The sequence below is a fragment of the Salvelinus alpinus genome, chromosome 31, assembly GCF_045679555.1.
Source record: "Salvelinus alpinus chromosome 31, SLU_Salpinus.1, whole genome shotgun sequence".
NCBI lineage: Eukaryota > Metazoa > Chordata > Actinopteri > Salmoniformes > Salmonidae > Salvelinus > Salvelinus alpinus.
This window is the reverse complement of record NC_092116.1, coordinates 37,224,678-37,249,543: the sequence shown is the minus strand read 5'-3', so window position 1 is coordinate 37,249,543 and position 24,866 is coordinate 37,224,678. Positions and strand designations below refer to the sequence as shown.

Genomic DNA, 24,866 nt, shown 5'->3' with positions numbered 1-24,866 from the left:
ATCATCAGAGTTATACAGGAAGTAACTGTTTAGCTCTATCATCAGAGTTATACAGGAAGTAACTGTTTAGCTCTATCATCAGAGTTATACAGGAAGTAACTGTTTAGCTCTATCATCAGAGTTATACAGGAAGTAACTGTTTAGCTCTATCATCAGAGTTATACAGGAAGTAACTGTTTAGCTCAATCATCAGAGTTATACAGGAAGTAACTGTAGCTCTATCATTAGAGTTATACAGGAAGTAACTGTTTAGCTCTATCATCAGAGTTATACAGGAAGTAACTGTTTAGTTCTATCATCAGAGTTATACAGGAAGTAACTGTTTCGCTCTATCATCAGAGTTATACAGGAAGTAACTGTTTAGTTCTATCATCAGAGTTATACAGGAAGTAACTGTTTAGTTCTATCATCAGAGTTATACAGGAAGTAACAGTTGATCATGTCATTTTAGATACGTAGGGTAGCCTCGCGATATCTCTCAATATTGGCCACCATTAATTGGATATTTTAGTGATATAAAAGTGAACTGACAATGAGTGGTGGCCAATAGTGGTTTAGGTTAATTTCCCATCCTCTGTGGGCTCAGCCTGTCAAGCAGCAGAAGGGCTATGTGACATTGGCGTTAGCTGCTAATGTTTACTATGAAAGCTACAGGTGGAAACGTGGTACAATTGGCTAAACATAGTGGTAAGTAGAACGAATGTACTTTCTTCTCCAACCAATATAGGCCCACCTAGCGAAGATAGACAACATTATCCCCTTTTCAACATTTGTTGAGTGTTTAATTACGATTTCCGCTGACAGACTACATTGATTGATGGACCAGTCAAATTGACTGGGGGGGGGGGGGGGGAGGAGGAGAGGGAGAGAGAGAGAGAGAGACTCTCCGTATTAAAGGGACAGTAACAGGGCACAGTAAGAGTTCAAGTTTACATATGCAAGAAGACCACACCATAAACCCTTTACTAAAAAATAAAACAAACATCAAATCAATAAATAAAATCATGTAACAAGACCAAACTGGGTTTTCAAGTTCTTTATTGACATCATTCAGCATAAACAACGTAGTTCTTTATTGACATCATTCAGCATAAACAACGTAGTTCTTTATTGACATCATTCAGCATAAACAACGTATAACATTGTAATAACGATTTATTACTATTTATTATGTATGAATAGGCTATATCGCTCAAATTCAAATCTGGGCCTCGAAGCCAGTTCAACTGCTTTTTCCCCATTGTTCCCCTCTAATCAGGGACTGATTTAGACCTGGGACATCAGGTGGGTGATTCCCCTCTAATCAGGGACTGATTTAGACCTGGGACACCAAGTGGGGTGATATTAATTATCAGGGCCAGATTTAGACCTGGGACACCAGGTGGGTGATATTAATGATCAGGGACTGATTTAGACCTGGGACACCAGGTGGGTGATATTAATGATCAGGGCCTGATTTAGACCTGGGACACCAGGTGGGTGATTCCCCTCTAATCAGGGACTGATTTAGACCTGGGACACCAAGTGGGGTGATATTAATTATCAGGGCCAGATTTAGACCTGGGACACCAGGTGGGTGATATTAATGATCAGGGACTGATTTAGACCTGGGACACCAGGTGGGTGATATTAATGATCAGGGCCTGATTTAGACATGGGACACCAGGTGTGGTGATATTAATGATCAGGGCCTGATTTAGACCTGGGACACCAGGTGGGTGATATTAATGATCAGGGCCTGATTTAGACCTGGGACACCAGGTGGGGTGATATTAATGATCAGGGCCTGATTTAGACCTGGGACACCAGGTGGGTGATATTAATGGTCAGGGCCTGATTTAGACCTGGGACACCAGGTGGGTGATATTAATGATCAGGGCCTGATTTAGACCTGGGACACCAGGTGGGTGATATTAATGATCAGGGCCTGATTTAGACCTGGGACACCAGGTGGGGTGATATTAATGATCAGGGCCTGATTTAGACCTGGGACATCAGGTGGGTGATTCCCCTCTAATCAGGGACTGATTTAGACCTGGGACACCAAGTGGGGTGATATTAATTATCAGGGCCAGATTTAGACCTGGGACACCAGGTGGGTGATATTAATGATCAGGGACTGATTTAGACCTGGGACACCAGGTGGGTGATATTAATGATCAGGGCCTGATTTAGACCTGGGACACCAGGTGGGTGATTCCCCTCTAATCAGGGACTGATTTAGACCTGGGACACCAAGTGGGGTGATATTAATTATCAGGGCCAGATTTAGACCTGGGACACCAGGTGGGTGATATTAATGATCAGGGACTGATTTAGACCTGGGACACCAGGTGGGTGATATTAATGATCAGGGCCTGATTTAGACCTGGGACACCAGGTGGGGTGATATTAATGATCAGGGCCTGATTTAGACCTGGGACACCAGGTGGGTGATATTAATGATCAGGGCCTGATTTAGACCTGGGACACCAGGTGGGGTGATATTAATGATCAGGGCCTGATTTAGACCTGGGACACCAGGTGGGTGATATTAATGGTCAGGGCCTGATTTAGACCTGGGACACCAGGTGGGTGATATTAATGATCAGGGCCTGATTTAGACCTGGGACACCAGGTGGGTGATATTAATGATCAGGGCCTGATTTAGACCTGGGACACCAGGTGGGGTGATATTAATGATCAGGGCCTGATTTAGACCTGGGACACCAGGTGTGGTGATATTAATGATCAGGGCCTGATTTAGACCTGGGACACCAGGTGTGGTGATATTAATGATCAGGGCCTGATTTAGACCTGGGACACCAGGTGGGGTGATATTAATTATTAGGTACAACAGAAAAGCAGCAGTAGTTCAGAGACGGAACGGTAACATTTGAAAATACCTCCTGGTCTATATCAACGTCACAGGTTGTATTTAGTGACGGCAGCCCAGCCAGTGTGAGTGCGGATCCAGTCGAAGTAGTGTGCCACTTGAGTGTACACTCCAGGGAACTTGGCCTGCCCACACTTCTCCCCCCAGGAGACTATACCCCAGAGGTAGGAAACACCTAGAGAGTCCTGGCACACCAGAGGACCTCCAGAATCACCCTGACACGAGTCCACGTTGCCCTCCAGATCACCTACACACACACACGGACGGACGCAAGCAGGTTAGCACACACACAAACATTAGGGAAAGACAGAGAGAGTTAATTCAGTATAAATAGTCAGAGAGAGGGAGTTAATTCAGTATAAATATTCAGAGAGAGAGTTAATTCAATATAAATAGTCAGAGAGAGAGTTAATTCAGTATAAATAGTCAGAGAGAGAGTTAATTCAGTATAAATAGTCAGAGAGAGAGAGTTAATTCAGTATAAATAGTCAGAGAGAGAGTTAATTCAGTATAAATAGTCAGAGAGAGAGAGTTAATTCAGTATAAATAGTCAGAGAGAGAGAATTAATTCAGTATAAATAGTCAGAGAGAGAGTTAATTCAGTATAAATAGTCAGAGAGAGAGTTAATTCAGTATAAATAGTCAGAGAGAGAGTTAATTCAGTATAAATAGTCAGAGAAACAGAGTTAATTCAGTATAAATAGTCAGAGAGAGAGAGTTAATTCAGTATAAATAGTCAGAGAGAGAGTTAATTCAGTATAAATAGTCAAAGAGAGAGAGTTAATTCAGTATAAATAGTCAGAGAGAGTTAATTCAGTATAAATAGTCAGAGAGCGAGAGTTAATTCAGTATAAATAGACAGAGAGAGAGAGTTAATTCAGTATAAATAGTCAGAGAGAGAGAGAGTTAATTCAGTATAAATAGTCAGAGAGAGAGTTCATTCAGTATAAATAGTCAGAGAGAGAGAGTTAATTCAGTATAAATAGTCAGAGAGAGTTAATTCAGTATAAATAGCCAGAGAGAGAGTTAATTCAGTATAAATAGTCAGAGAGAGAGAGAGTTAATTCAGTATAAATAGTCAGAGAGAGAAAGTTAATTCAGTATAAATAGTCAGAGAGAGTTAATTCAGTATAAATAGTCAGAGAGAGAGAGAGTTAATTCAGTATACATATTCAGAGAGAGAGAGAGTTAATTCAGAATAAATAGTCAGAGAGAGAAAGTTAATTCAGTATAAATAGTCAGAGAGAGAGTTAATTTAGAATAAATAGTCAGAGAGTTATTTCAGTATAAATAGTCAGAGAGAGAGTTAATTCAGTATAAATAGTCAGAAAGAGAGAGAGTTAATTCAGTATAAATAGTCAGAGAGAGAGAGAGTTAATTCAGTATAAATAGTCAGAGAGAGAGAGAGTTAATTCAGTATAAATAGTCAGAGAGAGTTAATTCAGTATAAATAGTCAGAGAGAGTTAATTCAGTATAAATAGTCAGAGAGTTAATTCAGTATAAATAGTCAGAGAGTTAATTCAGTATAAATAGTCAGAGAGAGAGAGTTAATTCAGTATAAATAGTCAGAGAGAGAGAGTTAATTCAGTATAAATAGTCAGAGAGAGTTAATTCAGTATAAATAGTCAGAGAGAGTTAATTCAGTATAAATAGTCAGAGAGAGTTAATTCAGTATAAATAGTCAGAGAGTTAATTCAGTATAAATAGTCAGAGAGTTAATTCAGTATAAATAGTCAGAGAGAGAGAGTTAATTCAGTATAAATAGTCAGAGAGAGAGTTAATTCAGTATAAATAGTCAAAGAGAGAGAGTTAATTCAGTATAAATAGTCAGAGAGAGTTAATTCAGTATAAATAGTCAGAGAGAGAGAGTTAATTCAGTATAAATAGTCAGAGAGAGAGAGTTAATTCAGTATAAATAGTCAGAGAGAGAGAGTTAATTCAGTATAAATAGTCAGAGAGAGTTAATTCAGTATAAATAGTCAGAGAGAGAGAGTTAATTCAGTATAAATAGTCAGAGAGAGTTAATTCAGTATAAATAGTCAGAGAGAGAGAGAGTTAATTCAGTATAAATAGTCAGAGAGAGAGAGAGTTAATTCAGTATAAATAGTCAGAGAGAGAGTTAATTCAGTATAAATAGTCAGAGAGAGAGAGAGTTAATTCAGTATAAATAGTCAGAGAGAGTTAATTCAGTATAAATAGTCAGAGAGAGAGAGAGTTAATTCAGTATAAATAGTCAGAGAGAGAGAGAGTTAATTCAGTATAAATAGTCAGAGAGAGAGAGTTAATTCAGTATAAATAGTCAGAGAGAGAGAGTTAATTCAGTATAAATAGTCAGAGAGAGTTAATTCAGTATAAATAGTCAGAGAGAGTTAATTCAGTATAAATAGTCAGAGAGAGTTAATTCAGTATAAATAGTCAGAGAGTTAATTCAGTATAAATAGTCAGAGAGTTAATTCAGTATAAATAGTCAGAGAGAGAGAGTTAATTCAGTATAGTCAGAGAGAGAGTTAATTCAGTATAAATAGTCAAAGAGAGAGAGTTAATTCAGTATAAATAGTCAGAGAGAGTTAATTCAGTATAAATAGTCAGAGAGAGAGTTAATTCAGTATAAATAGTCAGAGAGAGAGAGTTAATTCAGTATAAATAGTCAGAGAGAGAGAGTTAATTCAGTATAAATAGTCAGAGAGAGTTAATTCAGTATAAATAGTCAGAGAGAGAGAGTTAATTCAGTATAAATAGTCAGAGAGAGTTAATTCAGTATAAATAGTCAGAGAGAGAGAGAGTTAATTCAGTATAAATAGTCAGAGAGAGAGTTAATTCAGTATAAATAGTCAGAGAGAGAGAGAGTTAATTCAGTATAAATAGTCAGAGAGAGTTAATTCAGTATAAATAGTCAGAGAGAGAGAGAGTTAATTCAGTATAAATAGTCAGAGAGAGAGATAGTTAATTCAGAATAAATAGTCAGAGAGAGAGTTAATTCAGAATAAATAGTCAGAGAGTTAATTCAGTATAAATAGTCAGAGAGAGAGTTAATTCAGTATAAATAGGCAGAGAGAGAGAGAGTTAATTCAGTATAAATAGTCAGAGAGAGAGAGTTAATTCAGTATAAATAGTCAGAGAGAGAGAGAGTTAATCCAGTATAAATAGTCAGGATAGAGAGTTAATTCAGTATAAATAGTCAAAGAAAGAGAGTTAATTCAGTATAAATAGTCAGAGAGAGTTAATTCAGTATAAATAGTCAGAGAGAGAGAGTTAATTCAGTATAAATAGTCAGAGAGAGAGAGTTAATTCAGTATAAATAGTCAGAGAGAGTTAATTCAGTATAAATAGTCAGAGAGAGAGAGTTAATTCAGTATAAATAGTCAGAGAGAGTTAATTCAGTATAAATAGTCAGAGAGAGAGAGTTAATTCAGTATAAATAGTCAGAGAGAGAGACAGTTAATTCAGTATAAATAGTCAGAGAGAGAGAGTTAATTCAGTATAAATAGTCAGAGAGAGTTAATTCAGTATAAATAGTCAGAGAGAGTTAATTCAGTATAAATAGTCAGAGAGAGAGTTAATTCAGTATAAATAGTCAGAGAGAGAGTTAATTCAGTATAAATAGTCAGAGAGAGTTAATTCAGTATAAATAGTCAGCGAGAGAGAGAGTTAATTCAGTATAAATAGTCAGAGAGAGAGTTAATTCAGTATAAATAGTCAGAGAGAGTTAATTCAGTATAAATAGTCAGAGAGAGAGAGAGTTAATTCAGTATAAATAGTCAGAGAGAGAGAGTTAATTCAGTATAAATAGTCAGAGAGAAAGAGAGTTAATTCAGAATAAATAGTCAGAGAGTTAATTCAGTATAAATAGTCAGAGAGAGAGAGTTAATTCAGTATAAATAGTCAGAGAGAAAGAGAGTTAATTCAATATAAATAGTCAGAGAGAGAGAGTTAATTCAGTATAAATAGTCAGAGAGAGAGAGTTAATTCAGTATAAATAGTCAGAGAGAGTTAATTCAGTATAAATAGTCAGAGAGAGAGAGAGTTAATTCAGTACAAATAGTCAGAGAGAGAGAGTTAATTCAGTATAAATAGTCAGAGAGAGAGTTAATTCAGAATAAATAGTCAGAGAGTTAATTCAGTATAAATAGTCAGAGAGAGAGAGTTAATTCAGTATAAATAGTCAGAGAGAAAGAGAGAGTTAATTCAGTATAAATAGTCAGAGAGAGAGTTAATTCAGTATAAATAGTCAGAGAGAGAGAGAGTTAATTCAGTATAAATAGTCAGAGAGAGAGAGAGAGTTAATTCAGTATAAATAGTCAGAGAGAGAGTTCATTCAGTATAAATAGTCAGAGACGGAGTTAATTCAGTATAAATAGTCAGAGAGAGAGAGTTAATTCAGTATAAATAGTCAGAGAGAGAGTTCATTCAGTATAAATAGTCAGAGAGAAAGAGAGTTAATTCAGTATAAATAGTCAGAGAGAGAGTTAATTCAGTATAAATAGTCAGAGAGAGAGTTCATTCAGTATAAATAATCAGAGAGTTAATTCAGTATAAATAGTTATTGTTGATTTTTTTTAAATGTATTTCAAAATGGTCAAATATAATCCATTCCTTCATTTACCATTGTTAGAATCTAAAAAACCAACTGAGGAATTGAATTTGCAAAAACATTTTGTATGTACCTGCACACATCATGCCGTCGTAGTAGCGTGAACCGTAGAATCGCTTACAGTTGGCGATCAGAGAGACGTTGGCCCAGAGCAACACATTAGATGACTCACCATCTGAATAAACACACACAAACACACACACACACACACACACACACACACACACACACACACACACACACACACACACACACACACACACACACACACACACACACACACACACACACACACACACACACACACACACACACACACACACACCACAGAATAAAATCAGGACACAACTAGCGCACACACACACACACACGCACATACACACACACCACAGAATAAAGTCAGGACACAACTAACTCACACACACACTCCTACCTTTCTTCCGTCCCCAGCCTGATATGCTACAGGTATGGTTAGGGTTGAAGAGTTGTACGGACCAGGGAACACACACAGCACTGACCGCTGGGTTCTTTAAGAGACACTCGGTCGTGAATGGAAGGTTCTTCATCTCTATTAGGGCTATGTCATTCTCATACGTGTTAGCATTGTACCTGGGGAGAGAGGTTAGAGGTCAGGGTGGAGGGGTCATGATGGAGGGGTCAGGGTGGAGGGGTTAGGGTGGAGGGGTCAGGGTGGAGGGGTCATGGTGGAGGGGTCATTGTGGAGGGGTCAGGGTGGAGGGGTCATGGTGGAGGGGTCAGGGTGGAGGGGTCATGGTGGAGGGGTCAGGGTGGAGGGGTTAGGGTGGAGGGGTCAGGGTGGAGGGGTCATGGTGGAGGGGTCAGGGTGGAGAGGTCAGGGTGGAGAGGTCAGGGTGGAGGGGTCAGGGTGGAGGGGTCATGGAGGAGGGGTCATGGTGGAGGGGTCATGGAGGAGGGGTCATGGTGGAGGGGTCAGGGTGGAGGGGTCATGGTGGAGGGGTCATGGTGGAGGGGTCAGGGTGGAGGGGTCAGCACCGTCCTGGTTTTGCCAGTGTATGTCGTCATTGTAAATAAGAATTTGTTCTTAACTGACTTGCCAAGTTAAATAAAGGTAAAATAATAAATAAAAGTCAGTAAAAAGAGTTTATATATTTTGCCAGAGCAGCTGTATCTGTCCTCTAATACAGGACTATTAAAGGCCCAGTGCTGTAGACAGCTGTATCTGTCCTCTAATACAGGACTATTGTTTACGTTTGCCTGGGTTTGTTTACATGATGTCTTGCCTGCGTTTGTTTACATTATGTCTTGCCTGCGTTTGTTTACATGATGTCTTGCCTGCATTTGTTTACATGATGTCGTGCCTGCTTTTGTTTACATGATGTCGTGCCTGGTTTGTTTACATGATGTCTTGCCTGGTTTGTTTACATGATGTCTTGCCTGGTTTGTTTACATGATGTCTTGCCTGGGTTTGTTTACATGATGTCTTGCCTGGTTTGTTTACATGACGTCTTGCCTGGGTTTGTTTACATGATGTCTTGCCTGGGTTTGTTTACATGATGTCTTGCCTGCGTTTGTTTACATGATGTCTTGCCTGCGTTTGTTTACATGATGTCTTGCCTGCGTTTGTTTACATGATGTCTTGCCAGTTTTTTTTTATACCCCTCCCCCCACATAGTTTGATATTTCATCATCACAAATGATGTAAATGAGACGTACTTAGTGGTTTTAAGAGTCTGGGTTACAACCAGTATCTGTAGCGGTGTAGCTGCCATGTCCGCTTGAGATATTACAACGACAAAGACGTTTCCTCAAACTTCATTTTCCCCCTACGACATCACAATAGAACAGCAGAATATGTACCACGATGCTCCTCCCTCTTCTCAAAAACAAAACTAAAACAATAACAAATGAGCCTGGGGGAGACCAGCAGCGACGTTTCACCTTTAATGAGCCTGGGGGCGACCAGCAGCGACGTTTCACCTTTAATGAGCCTGGGGGAGACCAGCAGCGACGTTTCACCTTTAATGAGCCTGGGGGCGACCAGCAGCGACGTTTCATCTTTAATGAGCCTGGGGGCGACCAGCAGCGATGTTTCACCTTTAATGAGCCTGGGGGAGACCAGCAGCGACGTTTCACCTTTAATGAGCCTGGGGGAGACCAGCAGCGACGTTTCACCTTTAATGAGCCTGGGGGCGACCAGCAGCGATGTTTCACCTTTAATGAGCCTGGGGGAGACCAGCAGCGACGTTTCACCTTTAATGAGCCTGGGGGAGACCAGCAGCGACGTTTCATCTTTAATGAGCCTGGGGGAGACCAGCAGCGGCGTTTCATCTTTAATGAGCCTGGGGGCGACCAGCAGCGACGTTTCACCTTTAATGAGCCTGGGGGCACCAGCAGCGACGTTTCATCTTTAATGAGCCTGGGGGAGACCAGCAGCGACGTTTCATCTTTAATGAGCCTGGGGGCACCAGCAGCGACGTTTCATCTTTAATGAGCCTGGGGGAGACCAGCAGCGACGTTTCACCTTTAATGAGCCTGGGGGCACCAGCAGCGACGTTTCATCTTTAATGAGCCTGGGGGAGACCAGCAGCGACGTTTCACCTTTAATGAGCCTGGGGGCACCAGCAGCGACGTTTCATCTTTAATGAGCCTGGGGGCGACCAGCAGCAACGTTTCATCTTTAATGAGCCTGGGGGCACCAGCAGCGACGTTTCATCTTTAATGAGCCTGGGGGAGACCAGCAGCGACGTTTCACCTTTAATGAGCCTGGGGGCGACCAGCAGCGACGTTTCACCTTTAATGAGCCTGGGGGCGACCAGCAGCGACGTTTCATCTTTAATGAGCCTGGGGGCGACCAGCAGCGACGTTTCATCTTTAATGAGCCTGGGGGCGACCAGCAGCGACGTTTCACCTTTAATGAGCCTGGGGCGACCAGCAGCGACGTTTCACCTTTAATGAGCCTGGGGGAGACCAGCAGCGACGTTTCATCTTTAATGAGCCTGGGGGCACCAGCAGCGACGTTTCACCTTTAATGAGCCTGGGGCGACCAGCAGCGACGTTTCACCTTTAATGAGCCTGGGGGAGACCAGCAGCGACGTTTCATCTTTAATGAGCCTGGGGGCGACCAGCAGCGACGTTTCACCTTTAATGAGCCTGGGGGAGACCAGCAGCGACGTTTCATCTTTAATGAGCCTGGGGGCGACCAGCAGCGACGTTTCACCTTTAATGAGCCTGGGGGAGACCAGCAGCGACGTTTCACCTTTAATGAGCCTGGGGGAGACCAGCAGCGACGTTTCACCTTTAATGAGCCTGGGGGCGACCAGCAGCGACGTTTCACCTTTAATGAGCCTGGGGGAGACCAGCAGCGACGTTTCATCTTTAATGAGCCTGGGGGCGACCAGCAGCGATGTTTCACCTTTAATGAGCCTGGGGGAGACCAGCAGCGACGTTTCATCTTTAACGAGCCTGGGGGAGACCAGCAGCGACGTTTCATCTTTAACGAGCCTGGGGGAGACCTTTCACCTTTAATGGGGGGGAGACCAGCAGCGACGTTTCACCTTTAATGAGCCTGGGGGAGACCAGCAGCGACGTTTCACCTTTAATGAGCCTGGCGCGACCAGTGGAAATGTTAAATCTTTAATGAACCTGGGGCGACCAGTGGAAATGTTTAATCTTTAATGAACCTGGGGCGACCAGTGGAAATGTTTAATCTTTAATGAGCCTGGGGCGACCAGTGGAAATGTTTAATCTTTAATGAACCTGGGGCGACCAGTGGAAATGTTTAATCTTTAATGAACCTGGGGGCGACCAGTGGAAATGTTTCATCTTTAATGAGCCTGGGGCGACCAGTGGAAATGTTTAATCTTTAATGAACCTGGGGCGACCAGTGGAAATGTTTAATCTTTAATGAGCCTGGGGGAGACCAGCAGCGACGTTTCACCTTTAATGAGCCTCGGGCGACCAGTGGAAATGTTTAATCTTTAATGAACCTGGGGGCGACCAGTGGAAATGTTTCATCTTTAATGAGCCTGGGGCGACCAGTGGAAATGTTTAATCATGGGGTGACCAGTGATGCTGTTTCACCTTATGCAAATCTCAACAATGATCATCTATAAAAATACATATTGAATAAATCAATTACTTGTGGTGTATGATGACGTTCTTGACAGGAACGATGTCTGTTGTTCCCTGAGCTATTCTCTTCTCCCAGAGACTGAACTTGATGCTGTACGCCTCTGGTTTGGGCCTTGAGAGAGAGAGGGGGGGGAGAGAGAGCGAGAGGGAGGGGGAGAGCGAGAAAGAGAGAGAGATCAATCCTGCCCTAAAAAGCATACACATACATGACCCCCCCCCCCCCCCCCCCCCCCAATACTATCAGTACAGCCCCTACCTGACACAGTGAGCGGCGGTCAGGACCCAGCATCCCCCGATGTATGCCCCACCACAGTCGATTTTATTCCCCTCCTGTATCGCCACCTGCCATTGGATCTGAGTCTACGGGTCAGAGGTTATATGTGTCAGAGGTTTAAAGGTCAGGGGTTAAACCAACCGGTTGTGAACTTGTGTTTTTGAAGACTCACCGGTTGGGCCGGTATTCCTCCCACCACTCGTTTCTGCCTTCCCACTCTCCTTTCTCCTCTGTCCGATTCTTCTAAGACTGTAGTGTTGGGGATTCCACAGTGTACCTTCACTTCTAGAAGATCCCTGGCTGCTTTCACCTCTACGACACGACAAATCAAATCAATCACAACAAAACAAACAAAACAACAAAACACCAACAAAATACTACATGAATAGTAAATTATCTGGTTTCTTTCAGCTTTACTGTGTTGCCTTGTGGGACATATTTTGAAGACTGTCCGACGCGTGAGAGAGTGAAGGGAGGGGGGGGGGACCGCGAATTCTGAGCTAGCAACACTGCTAAATCAGCTAAATAGATACATTTTTTTTAAAGGTCAATTTGAAGTGATCAACGGACCATCGTGAGGGCAGCGAGGGATTTGGTTGTATGTGCTTTCTCGGGACTGAGAAGGCATTAAAGTAAAACTGCAAAAAAATGTGGCAAAGAAATTAACTCTTTGTCCTGAATACAAAGTGTTATGTTCGGGCGAATCCCAACACAACACATCACTGAGTAACACTCTTCATATTTTCAATCATGGTGGTGGCTGCATCATGTTATGGGTATGCTTGTCATCGGCAAGGACTAAGGAGATTTTTAGGATAAAAGAAACGTAACAGAGCTAAACACAGGAAAAATCCTAGAGGAGAACCTGGTTCAGTCTGCTTTCCAACAGACACTGGGAGACAAATTCACCTTTCAGCAGGACAATAACCTAAAAGACAAGGCCAATATACACTGGAGTTGCTTACTAAGAAGACAGTGAATGTTCCTGAGTGGCCTAGTTACAGTTTTGACTTAAATCGTCTTGAAAATCTATGGCAAGACTTGAAAATGGCTGTCTAGCCATGATCAACAACCAACTTGACAGAGTTTGAAGAATTGTAAAAGTAATCATGTACAAAATCAACTAAAAAATGTTTTGTCATTTGTGCCGAAAACAACAAAATGCTTACTTACAAGCCCTTAACCAACAATGCAGTTCAAGAAATAGAGTTAAGAAAATATTTTCGAAATAAACTAAAGTAAATGTTTTAATAAAAAGTAACACAATAAAATAACTTAAACGAGGCTATGTACAGGGGGGTACTGGTACTGAGTCAATGTGCGGAGGTACAGGTTAGTCGAGGTCATTTGTACATGTAGGTAGGGATAAAGTCACTATGCATAGATAATAAACAGCGAGTAGCAGCAGTGTAAAAACAAAGGGGGGGGGGGGGGTCAATCTAAATAGTCCCGGTGGCCATTTGATTAATTGTTCAGGGGTCATATGGCTTGGGGGTAGAAGCTGTTAAAGAGCCTTTTGGACCTAGACAACGGCGCTCCGGTACCTCTTGCCGTGCGATAGCAGAGAGAACAGTCTATGACTAGGGTGACTGGAGTCTTTTGACAATCTTTTGGGCCTTCCTCTGACACCACCTGGTATAGAGGTCCTGAATGGCAGGAAGCTTGGCCCCAGTGATGTACTGGGCTGTACGCACTACCCTCTGTATCGCCTTACGGTCAGATGCCAAGCAGGCAGTGATGCAACCAGTCAGGATGCTCTCGATGGTGCAGCTGTAGAACATTTTGAGGATCTGGGGACCCACGGCAAATCTTTTCAGTCTCCTGAGGCGGAAAAGGCTTTGTTGTGCCCTCTTCACGAATGTATTATTAAAAAAAAACAACTTTTTAACCCTTTTTCTCCCCAATTTTGTGGTATCCAATTGGTAGTTACAGTCTTGTCACATTGCTGCAACTCCAGTACGGACTAGGGAGAGGTCGAGAGCCATGCGTCCTCCGAAACACAACTTTGCCAAGCCACACTGCTTCTTGACACACTGCTCACTTAACCCGGAAGCCAGTCGCACCAATGTGTTCGGAGGAAACACTGTACAACTAGTGATCATGTCAGCGTGCTGCCCGCCACAAGGAGTTGCTAGAGTGTGACAAGGACATCCCGGCCACCAATCCCTCCCCTATTCCAGACGACGCTAGTCCAATTGTGCACTGCCTCGCTGCCGGCTGCGACACAGCCCGGGATTGAAGCCGGGTATGTAGTGACACCTCAAGCACTGCAATGCAGTGTCTTAATTCTTCACAACTTTGTTGGTGTGTTTGGGCCATGATAGTGTTTTGGTTATGTGGACACCAAGGGACTTAAAACTCTCGACCCGCTCCACTACAGCTTTGTCGATGTGAATGGGGGCGTGTTCGGCCCTCCTTTTCCTGTAGTCCACGATCATCTCCTTTGTCTTAATCACGTTGAGGGAGAGGTTGTTGTCCTGGCACCACACTGCCAGGTCTCCGACCTCCTCCCTATAGGCTGTCTTATCATTGTCGGTGATCAGGTCTACCACCGTTGGGTCGTCAGCAAACTTGATGGTTTTGGAGTCGTGCTTGGCCACGCAGTCGTGGATGAACAGGGAGTACAGGAGGGGACAAAGCACACACCCCTGGGGGGCCTCCTTGGCAGTTGTGTTGTTTCCTACCCTTACCACCTGGGGGCGGCCCATCAGGAAGTCTAGGATCCAGTTGCAGAGGGAGCTGTTCAGTCCCAGGGTCCTTAGCTTAGTGATGAGCTTTGAGGGCACTATGGTGTTGAACGCTGAGCTGTAGTCAATGAACAGCATTCTCACATAGGTGTTTATTTTGTCCAGGTGGGAAAGAGCAGTGTGGAGTGCAATAGAGATTGCATCATCTGTGGATCTGTTTGGGAGGTATGTACATTGGAGTGGGTCCAGGGTTTCTGGGATAATGGTGTTGATGTGAGCCACCAGCCTTTCAAAGCGCTCCATGGCTACAGACGTGAGTTCTACGGGTCCGTAGTCATTTAGGCAGGTTACCTTAGTGATCTTGGGCACAGGGACTATGGGGGTCTGCTTAAAACATGTTGGTGTTACAGACTCGGACAGGGAGAGGTTGAGAAATGAAGGCTATTCCATGCGAGAAATTGCCAAGAAACTGAAGATCTTGTACAACGCTGTGTACTACTCCCTTCACAGCATAGTGCAAACTGTCTCTAACCAGAATAGAAAGAGGGGTGGGAGGCCCCGGTGCACAACTGAGCAAGAGGACAAGTACATTAGAGTGTCTAGTTCGAGAAACAGACGCCTCACAAGTCCTAAACTGGCAGCTTCATTAAATAGTACCCGCAAAACACCAGTATCAACGTCAACAGTGAAGAAGGCCAGCATCCCGGAGTCACCTCTTCACTGTTGACGTTGAGACAGGACAGAGGAACTCTGCCTAGAAGGCCAGCATCCCGGAGTCGCCTCTTCACTGTTGACGTTGAGACTGGACAGAGGAACTCTGCCTAGAAGGCCAGCATCCCGGAGTCGCCTCTTCACTGTTGACGTTGAGACAGGACAGAGGAACTCTGCCTAGAAGGCCAGCATCCCGGAGTCGCCTCTTCACTGTTGACGTTGAGACTGGACAGAGGAACTCTGCCTAGAAGGCCAGCATCCCGGAGTCGCCTCTTCACTGTAGACCTTGAGACTGGACAGAGGAACTCTGCCTAGAAGGCCAGCATCCCGGAGTCGCCTCTTCACTGTTGACCTTGAGACTGGACAGAGGAACTCTGCCTAGAAGGCCAGCATCCCGGAGTCGCCTCTTCACTGTTGACCTTGAGACTGGACAGAGGAACTCTGCCTAGAAGGCCAGCATCCCGGAGTCTCCTCTTCACTGTTGACGTTGAGACTGGACAGAGGAACTCTGCCTAGAAGGCCAGCATCCCGGAGTCGCCTCTTCATTGCTGACCTTGAGACTGGACAGTGGAACTCTGCCTAGAAGGCCAGCATCCCGGAGTCGCCTCTTCACTGTTGACGTTGAGACTGGACAGAGGAACTCTGCCTAGAAGGCCAGCATCCCGGAGTCGCCTCTTCACTGTTGACGTTGAGACTGGACAGAGGAACTCTGCCTAGAAGTCCAGCATCCCGGAGTCGCTTCTTCGCTGTTGATGTTGAGACTGGACAGAGGAACTCTGCCTAGAAGGCCAGCATCCCGGAGTTGCCTCTTCACTGTTGACGTTGAGACTGGACAGAGGAAATCTGCCTAGAAGGCCAGCATCCCGGAGTCGCCTCTTCACTGTTGATGTTGAGACTGGACAGAGGAACTCTGCCTAGAAGGCCAGCATCCCGGAGTCGCCTCTTCACTGTTGACTGTTTCACTGCTAAAGGTGCTTCAACAAAGTACTGAGTAAACTGTCTGAACAGTTGTTTTTTTTCTTCATACATTTACAAACATTTTTAAAAACCTGTTTTTGCATTGTCGATTCGGGGTATTGATGAAACGGGGAAAAAAACTATTTATTTGTATTATTTTATTATTTTATAATAAGCTCTAACATAACATAAAGGGGAAAAAGTCTGACAATATTGTTATTGTTTCTTTATTAGAATTGTTTTTCCACTTTAATTGAATACTTTTTAAAATTCTAGTATTTTTTGTAGATCGACAATTAAATCCATTTTAGTAGCACAACAACATTTTGAAAAAAGGGGCTTGAATACTTTCAGAAGAGAGGGTTACACTACATAAAATAACCAAATACTACATGAAAAACTTTCAACAAAACAAAACACCCAGAACATTACCAAAGACACCACACTAGAACAGGGTGGATAAAAACATAGAAAAATACTGAACTTTATTTCGATGAAAAAAAATGATATGTACCTTGTTTAGGAGAAAAGAACTCTGGAGCTCTTGAAACTGAAAACAAACACGACAAACAGTCAGTCTTTGTTATTTACATATATATATATATACAGTGAGGGAAAAAAGTATTTGATCCCCTGCTGATTTTGTACGTTTGCCCACTGACAAAGAAATTATCAGTCTATAATTTTAATGGTAGGTTTATTTGAACAGTGAGAGACAGAATAACAACAAAAATTACCAGAAAAATGCATGTCAAAAATGTTATAAATTGATTTGCATTTTAATGAGGGAAATAAGTATTTGACCCCTTCTCAATCAAAAAGATTTCTGGCTCCCAGGTGTCTTTCATACAGGTAACGGACGGAGATTAGGAGCACACTCTTAAAGGGAGTGCTCCTAATCTCAGTTTCTTACCTGTATAAAAGATACCTGTCCACAGAAGCAATCAATCAATCAGATTCCAAACTCTCCACCATGGCCAAGACCAAAGAGCTCTACAAGGATGTCAGGGACAAGATTGTAGACCTACACAAGGCTGGAATGGGCTACAAGACCATCGCCAAGCAGCTTGGTGAGAAGGTGACAACAGTTTCTGTGATTATTCGCAAATGGAAGAAACACAAAAGAACTGTCAATCTCCCTCAGCCTAGGGCTCCATGCAAGATCTCACCTCGTGGAGTTGCAATGATCATGAGAACGGTGAGGAATCAGCCCAGAACTACACAGGAGGATCTTGTCAATGATCTCAAGGCAGCTGGGACCATAGTCATCAAGAAAACAATTGGTAACACACTATGCCGTGAAGGACTGAAATCCTGCAGCGCCCGCAAGGTCCCCCTGCTCAAGAAAGCACATATACATGCCCGTCTGAAGTTTGCCAATGAACATCTGAATGATTCAGAGGACAACTGGGTGAACGTGTTGTGGTCAGATGAGACCAAAATGGAGTTCTTTGGCATCAACCCAACTTGCCGTGTTTGGAGGAGGAGGAATGCTGCCTATGACCCCAAGAAACCATCCCCACCGTCAAACATGGAGGTGGAAACATTATGCTTTGGGGGTGTTTTTCTGCTAAAGGGACAGGACAACTTCACCGCATCAAAGGGACGATGGACGGGGCCATGTACCGTCAAATCTTGGGTGAAAACCTCCTTCCCTCAGCCAGGGTATTGAAAATGGGTCGTGGATGGGTATTCCAGCATGACAATGACCCAAAACACACGGCCAAGGCAACAAAGGAGTGGCTCAAGAAGAAGCACATTAAGGTCCTGGAGTGGCCTAGCCAGTCTCCAGACCTTAATCCCATAGAAAATCTGTGGAGGGAGCTGAAGGTTCGAGTTGCCAAACGTCAGCCTCGAAACCTTAATGACTTGAAGAAGATCTGCAAAGAGGAGTGGGACAAAATCCCTCCTGAGATGTGTGCAAACCTGGTGGCCAACTACAAGAAACGTCTGACCTCTGTGATTGCCAACAAGGGTTTTGCCACCAAGTACTAAGTCATGTTTTGCAGAGGGGTCAAATACTTATTTCCCTCATTAAAATGCAAATCAATTCATAACATTTTTTACATGCGTTTTTCTGGATTTTTTTGTTGATATTCTGTCTCTCACTGTTCAAATAAACCTACCATTAAAATTATAGACTGATCATTTCTTTGTCAGTGGGCAAACGTACAAAATCAGCAGGGGATCAAATACTTTTTTCCCTCACTGTATGATACTGCTCCATTCTAACCATGAGTCTATATACAGTGGGGAGAACAAGTATTTGATACACTGCCGATTTTGCAGGTTTTCCTACTTACAAAGCATGTAGAGGTCTGTAATTTTTATCTAACCATGAGTCTATATATATACAGTTGAAGTCAGAAGTTTACATACACTTAGGTTGGAGTCATTAAACTCATTTTTCAACCACTCCACAAAATTTCTTGTTAATAATAACAAACTATAGTTTTGGCAAGTCGGTTAGGACATCTACTTTGTGGATGACACAATTCATTTTTCCAACAATTATTTACAGACAGATTATTTCACTTATAATTCACTGTATCACAATTCCAGAGAATCAGAAGTTTACATACACTAAGTTGACTGTGCCTTTAAACAGCTTGGAAAATTCCAGAAAATTATGTCATGGCTTTAGAAGCTTCTGATAGGCTAATTGACATCATTTGAGTCAATTGGAGGTGTACCTGTGGATGTATTTCAAGGCCTACCTTCAAACTCAGTGCCTCTTTCCTTGACATCATGGGAAAGTCAAAAGAAATCAGCCAAGACCTCAGAAAATAAATTGTAGACCTCCACAAGTCTGGTTCATCCTTGGGAGCAATTTCCAAATGCCTGAAGGCACCACAGTCATCTGTACAAACAATAGTATGCAAGTATAAACACCATGGGACCACGCAGCCATCATACCGCTCAGGAAGGAGACTCATTCTGTCTCATAGAGATGAACGTACTTTGATGCATAAAGTGGAAATCAATCCCAGAACAACAGCAAAGGACCTTGTGAAGATGCTGGAGGAAACAGGTACAAAAGTATCTATATCCACAGTTAAACGAGTCCTATATTGACATAACCTGAAAGGTCGCTCAGCAAGGAAGAAGCCACTGCTCTAAAACCGCAGTAAAAAAAAGCCAGACTACGGTTTGCAACTGCACATGGGGACAAAGATCGTACTTTTTGGAGAAAAGTCCTCTGGTCTGATGAAACAAAAATAGAACTGTTTGGCCATAATGACCATTGTTATGATTTGAGGAAAAAGAGGGATGTTTGCAAGCTGAAAAACACCATCCCAACCGTGAAGCACGGGGGTGGCAGCATCATGTTGTGGGGGTGCTTTGCTGCAGGACTGGTGCACTTCCCAAAATAGATGGCATCATGAGGGAGGAAAATTATGTGGATAAATTGAAGCAACATCTCAAGACATCAGTCAGGAAGTTAAAGCTTGGTTGCAAATGGGTCTTCCAAATGGACAATGACCCAAGCATACTTCCAAAGTTGTGACAAAATGTCTTAAGGACAACAAAGTCAAGGTATTGGAGTGACCATCACAAAGCCCTGACCTCAATCCTATAGAAAATTTGTGGGCAGAACTGAAAAAACATGTGCGAGCAAGGAGGCCTACAAACCTGACTCAGTTACACCAGCTCTGTCAGGAGGAATGGGCCAAAATTCACCCAACTTATTGTGGGAAGATTGTGGAAGGCTACCTGAAATGTTTGACCCAAGTTAAACAATTTAAAGGCAGTGCTACCAAATACTAATTGAGTGTATGTAAACTTCTGACCCACTGGGAATGTGACGAAAGAAATAAAAGCTGAAATAAATCATTCTCTCTACTATTATTCTGACATTTCACATTTTTTAAATAAAGTGGTGATCCTAACTGACCTAAGACAGGGATTTTTTACTAGGATTAAATGTCAGGAATTGTGAAAAACTGAGATTAAATGTATTTAGTTAAGGTGTATGTAAACTTCCGACTTCAACTGTATATATATATATAAAAAGTGTTAAACAAATATAAATATATTTGAGATTTTTCAAAGTAGCCACCCTTTGTCTTGATGACAGCTTTGCACATTCTTGGCTTCATAAAGTAGTCACTCTTGGCATTCTCTCAACCAGCTTCATGAGGTAGTCACCTGGAATGCATTTCAATTAACAGGTGTGCCTTGTTAAAAGTTAATTTGTGAAATTTCTTTCCTTCTTAATGTGTTTGAGCCCATCAGTTGTACTGTGACAAGGTAGGGGTGGTATACAGAAGATAGCCCTATTTGGTAAAAGACCAAGTCCATATTATGGCTAGAACAGCTCACATAAGTAAAGAGAAACGACAGTCCATCATTACTTTAAGACATGAAGGTCGGTGGAAATCTGTCCTTTGATCTGATGAGTCCAAATTGGAGATTTTTGGTTCCGACCACCGTGCCTTTGTGAGACGCAGAGTAGGTGAACAGATGATCTCTGCATGTGTGGTTCCCACCGTGAAGCATGGAGGAAGAAGAAGGAGGTGTGGTGGTGCTTTGCTGGTGACACTGTCTGTGATTTATTTAGAATTCAAGACAGACTTAACCAGCATGGCTACCACACCATTCTGCAGTGATTCGCCATCCCATCTGGTCTGCTCTTAGTGGGACTATCATTTGTTTTTCAACAGGACAATGACCCAACACACCTCCAGGCTGTGTAAGGGCTATTTGACCAAGAAGGAGAGTGATGGAGTGCTGCATCAGATGACCTGGCCTCCACAATCCCCCGACCTCAACCCAATTGAGATGGTTTGGAATTAGTTGGACCGCAGAGTGAAGGAAAAGCAGCCAACAAGTGCTCAGCATATGTGGAAACACCTTCAAGACTGTTGGAAAACATTCCAGGTGAAGCTGGTTGAGAGAATGCCAAGAGTGTGCAAAGCTGTCATCAAGGCAAAGGGTGGCTACTTTGAAGAATCTCAAATATAAAATATATTTTGATATGTTTAACACTTTTTTGGTTACTACATGATTCCATATGTGTTATTTCATAGTTTTGATGTCTTCACTATTATTCTACTATGTAGAAAATAGTAAAAATAAAGAAAAACCCTGGAATGAGTAGGTGTTACTGTATATAGTTAGGCTCTAACCATGAGTCTTCCCATGTGATCCACTACGGCCAACTGTGGAAACAAGAATAATACATTTTAGGAGACTGTCTTTGTGTGTGTGTGTGTGTGTGTGTGTGTGTGTGTGTGTGTGTGTGTGTGTGTGTGTGTGTGTGTGTGTGTGTGTGTGTGTGTGTGTGTGTGTGTGTGTGTGTGTGTGTGTGTGTGTGTGTGTGTGTGTGTGTGTGTGTGTGTGTGTGTGTGTGTGTGTGTGTGTAAACCCACCAGGTGTAGTGATGTGTCTGTTCATCTCGTCCTCTCCTCCCAGACAGTCCATCATACCGTCGTCTACGGCCTCTTTGGACAAACACACTCCTGACTTACACAAGAACGCAGAGTTCCCTCTGCAGGCTACACACACGCACACGCACACACAGGCACACGCACACACACACACACACACACACACACACACACACACACACACACACACACACAGGCACACACACACAAACAGATAGAGGGTTACACACACAATTCACAGAGTGGGAAATCTGATTCAGTGTGTGTGTGTGTGTGTGTGTGTGTGTGTGTGTGTGTGCCTGTGTGTGTGTGTGTGTGTAACGTACCTGTGCAGCACATCTCATCACTTCTGTCTCCACAGTGGTCCACTCCGTCACACGTCTGTTCCAACGACACACACTTGTCGTTGACGCACCTGAACTCACACGCCAACCCCTCTGGGTGACCAATGGGGAGAGAGAGCCACACTCAGTCAAAGACAACCAATAGGAGACAGGAATCAATCGATCGATCGATCAATCAATCAAAATGGTTACGGTCAAGACCTTTGGGTTTCTGGTAACAGGTTGCCGTGGCGACCTTGTCGTCGGGGCCGAGAGGTGTTCTGTCGGAGAAGGAACATTCGGCGAGGCTGCTCTCGTATCCTTGACAGAGAATGCTGACACAGTGGTCTGCGTCTGGGGACGTTATGGTTTTATACAACACCGAGCTGGCCTCCTTCGCTCCCCTGGAGAAACACACACACCACACACACACACACACACACACACACACACACACACACACACACACACACACACACACACACACACACACACACACACACACACACACACACACACACACACACACACACACACCACACACACAGGAGCACACATACACACACACACACACACCACACACACAGGAGCACACACACACACACACCACACACACACACACACACACACACACACAGGAGCTCACATACTTCACTCAAAGTACATAAAGCTCCTACAACAAAATATGTAATAAGCTGTGTGTGTGCCTGTGTCTGTGTGTGTGTGTGCCTGTGTGTGTGTGTGTGTGTGTGTGTGCCTGTGTGTGTGTGCCTGTGTGTGTGTGTGTGTGTGTGTGTGTGTGCCTGTGTGTGTGTGTATGCTCCTGTGTGTGTGTGTGTGTGTGTGTGCCTGTGTGTGTGTGTGCTCCTGGACATGTTTAACTATTCTTGTGGGGACCAGAAGTCCCTACAAGAATAGTAAACAAAGTAAAAAGTTGACCAGCTGGGGACATTTTGTTAGTCCCCACAAGGTCAAATGCTATTGCTAGGGGGTTTAGGGTTAAGGTTAGAATTAGTGTTAGGGTTAGAATTAAGTTAAATATTAAGGTTAGGAGCTAGGGTTAGTTGTAGGTTTAGGGTTAGGATAAAGTTTAGGTTTTTGGGTTAGGGTTAGGGTTAGGGTTAAGGTTAGGGTTAGGGTAAGAGTACGGGTTAGGATTAGGGTTAGGTTTAGGTTTAGGGTTAGGGAAAATAGGATTTTGAATGGGACTGAATTGTATGTCCCCACAAGGTTAGCTGTACAAGACTGTGTGTGTGTGTGTGCTCCTGTGTGTGTGTGTGTGTGTGTGTGTGCTCCTGTGTGTGTGTGTGTGTGTGCTCCTGTGTGTGTGTGTTCTCCTGTGTGCTCCTGTGTGTGTGTGTGTGTGTGTGTGTGTGTGTGTGTGTGTGTGTGTGTGTGTGTGTGTGTGTGTGTGTGTGTGTGTGTGTGTGTGTGTGTGTGTGTGTGTGTGTGTGTGTGTGCTCCTGTGTGTGTGTGTGTGCTCCTGTGTGTGTGTATGTGCTCCTGTGTGTGTGGTGTGTGGTGTGTGGTGTGTGTTGTGTGTGTGTGTGTGTGTGTGTGTGTGTGTGTGTGTGTGTGTGTGTGTGTGTGTGTGTGTGTGTGTGTGTGTGTGTGTGTGTGTGTGTGTGTGTGTGTGCCTGTGTGTGTGTGTGTGTGTGTGTTCTTACCACTGATTCCCATTGCAGGCTACGTTAGCCGCAGCCATGTTCCAGTTGGATCCTCCTGTTCCTCCTTCTTCTCCACACACTAGCAGCTTCCCTCGAATGGGCAACACAATACTGACCACACCAGTGTCTTCATCTATACTGGTCTGGACCTTGATACTGTCTGGAGGGAGGGGGGACATTGAAATACAACAAGATCATTTTCCATAGACAATCCTGATCACACTGGTCTGGACCTTGATACTGTCTGTTGGTCTGTCTGTCTCCATGTCTGTCTCTCTGTCTGTCTTCCTGACTGGCTGTATGTCTGTCTCCCTGTCTCCCTGTCTGTATATCTGTCTCCCTGTCTGTCTATCTGTCTGTCTGTCTGTCTGTCTGTCTGTCTCCCTGTCTCCCTGTCTGTCTGTTTCCCTGTTTCCCTGTCTGTCTCCCTGTCTGTCTGACTCCCTGTCTGTCTGTCTCCCTGTCTGTCTGACTCCCTGTCTGTCTGTCTGTCTGTCTGTCTGTCTGTCTGTCTGTCTGTCTGTCTGTCTGACTGACTCCCTGTCTGTCTCCCTGTCTCCCTGTCTGTCTGTGTCCCTGTCTGTCTGTCTCCCTGTCTCCCTGTCTCCCTGTCCCTGTGTGTCTGTCTGTCTGTTTCCCTGTCTGTCTGACTCCCTGTCTGTCTCCCTGTCTCCCTGTCTGTCTGTGTCCCTGTCTGTCTGTCTCCCTGTTTGTCTCCCTGTCTGTCTCCCTGTCTGTCTCCCTGTCTCCCTGTCTGTCTGTCTCCCTGTCTGTCTGTCTCCCTGTCTGTCTCCCTGTCTGTCCCCTGTCTCTCCCTGTCTGTCTGTCTGTCTGTCTCCTTGTCTTCCTGTCTCCCCGTCTCCCTGTCTGTCTCCCTGTGGGTGTGTCTAAATGTGCTAGTTACCTTTAGAGCAGCCCACTCCTCCAAAGTGGGACATGATAGGTTGTTTACTCCGACAGGAGACAGCCATAGCCTGACAGTAAGATAGATAGGTTCTTCCATCGTGCCCACACACTTGAGTCATGCCATCCTTCGGACACAGGTAGGGCAGCTTACACACACACCTGGTGACAAACAGACACACACTTGAGCCATGCCATCCTTCGGACACAGGTAGGGCAGCTTACACACACACCTGGTGACAAACAGACACACACTTGAGCCATGCCATCCTTCGGACACAGGTAGGGCAGCTTACACACACACCTGGTGACAAACAGACACACACTTGAGCCATGCCATCCTTCGGACACAGGTAGGGCAGCTTACACACACA

At 43.7% G+C, this 24,866-nt stretch overlaps 1 protein-coding gene and 2 long non-coding RNA genes across 3 annotated transcripts in view; 1 reads left to right on the top strand and 2 right to left on the bottom strand.

Moving 5' to 3' along the window:
• Nucleotides 1–1,021: 1,021 nt before the first annotated feature.
• On the bottom strand, nt 1,022–2,079 carry LOC139561797 (uncharacterized). The gene is made up of 2 exons (XR_011672221.1): nt 1,987–2,079; nt 1,022–1,607 (listed from the first exon to the last, which is right to left on the bottom strand). It is a non-coding gene; the product is annotated as an uncharacterized lncRNA (long non-coding RNA).
• LOC139561798 (uncharacterized) lies at nt 1,544–2,843 on the top strand. The gene is made up of 3 exons (XR_011672222.1): nt 1,544–1,666; nt 1,715–2,523; nt 2,665–2,843. It is a non-coding gene; the product is annotated as an uncharacterized lncRNA (long non-coding RNA).
• A 59-nt stretch (nt 2,844–2,902) lies between these two features.
• cfi (complement factor I) overlaps nt 2,903–24,866 on the bottom strand; it is a 70,620-nt gene continuing 48,656 nt past the window's right edge. The window contains exons 3-15 of the mRNA XM_071379080.1: nt 24,494–24,654; nt 23,590–23,749; nt 22,145–22,326; nt 21,926–22,036; nt 21,582–21,707; nt 21,339–21,371; nt 16,724–16,759; nt 12,027–12,166; nt 11,837–11,940; nt 11,588–11,692; nt 7,901–8,076; nt 7,541–7,642; nt 2,903–3,122 (exon numbers count right to left, since the gene is read on the bottom strand). Coding sequence (XP_071235181.1) covers nt 2,905–3,122; nt 7,541–7,642; nt 7,901–8,076; nt 11,588–11,692; nt 11,837–11,940; nt 12,027–12,166; nt 16,724–16,759; nt 21,339–21,371; nt 21,582–21,707; nt 21,926–22,036; nt 22,145–22,326; nt 23,590–23,749; nt 24,494–24,654 — 1,654 coding nt within the window. The 3' untranslated portion in view covers nt 2,903–2,904. The remainder of the gene's footprint in view (nt 3,123–7,540; nt 7,643–7,900; nt 8,077–11,587; nt 11,693–11,836; nt 11,941–12,026; nt 12,167–16,723; nt 16,760–21,338; nt 21,372–21,581; nt 21,708–21,925; nt 22,037–22,144; nt 22,327–23,589; nt 23,750–24,493; nt 24,655–24,866) is intronic.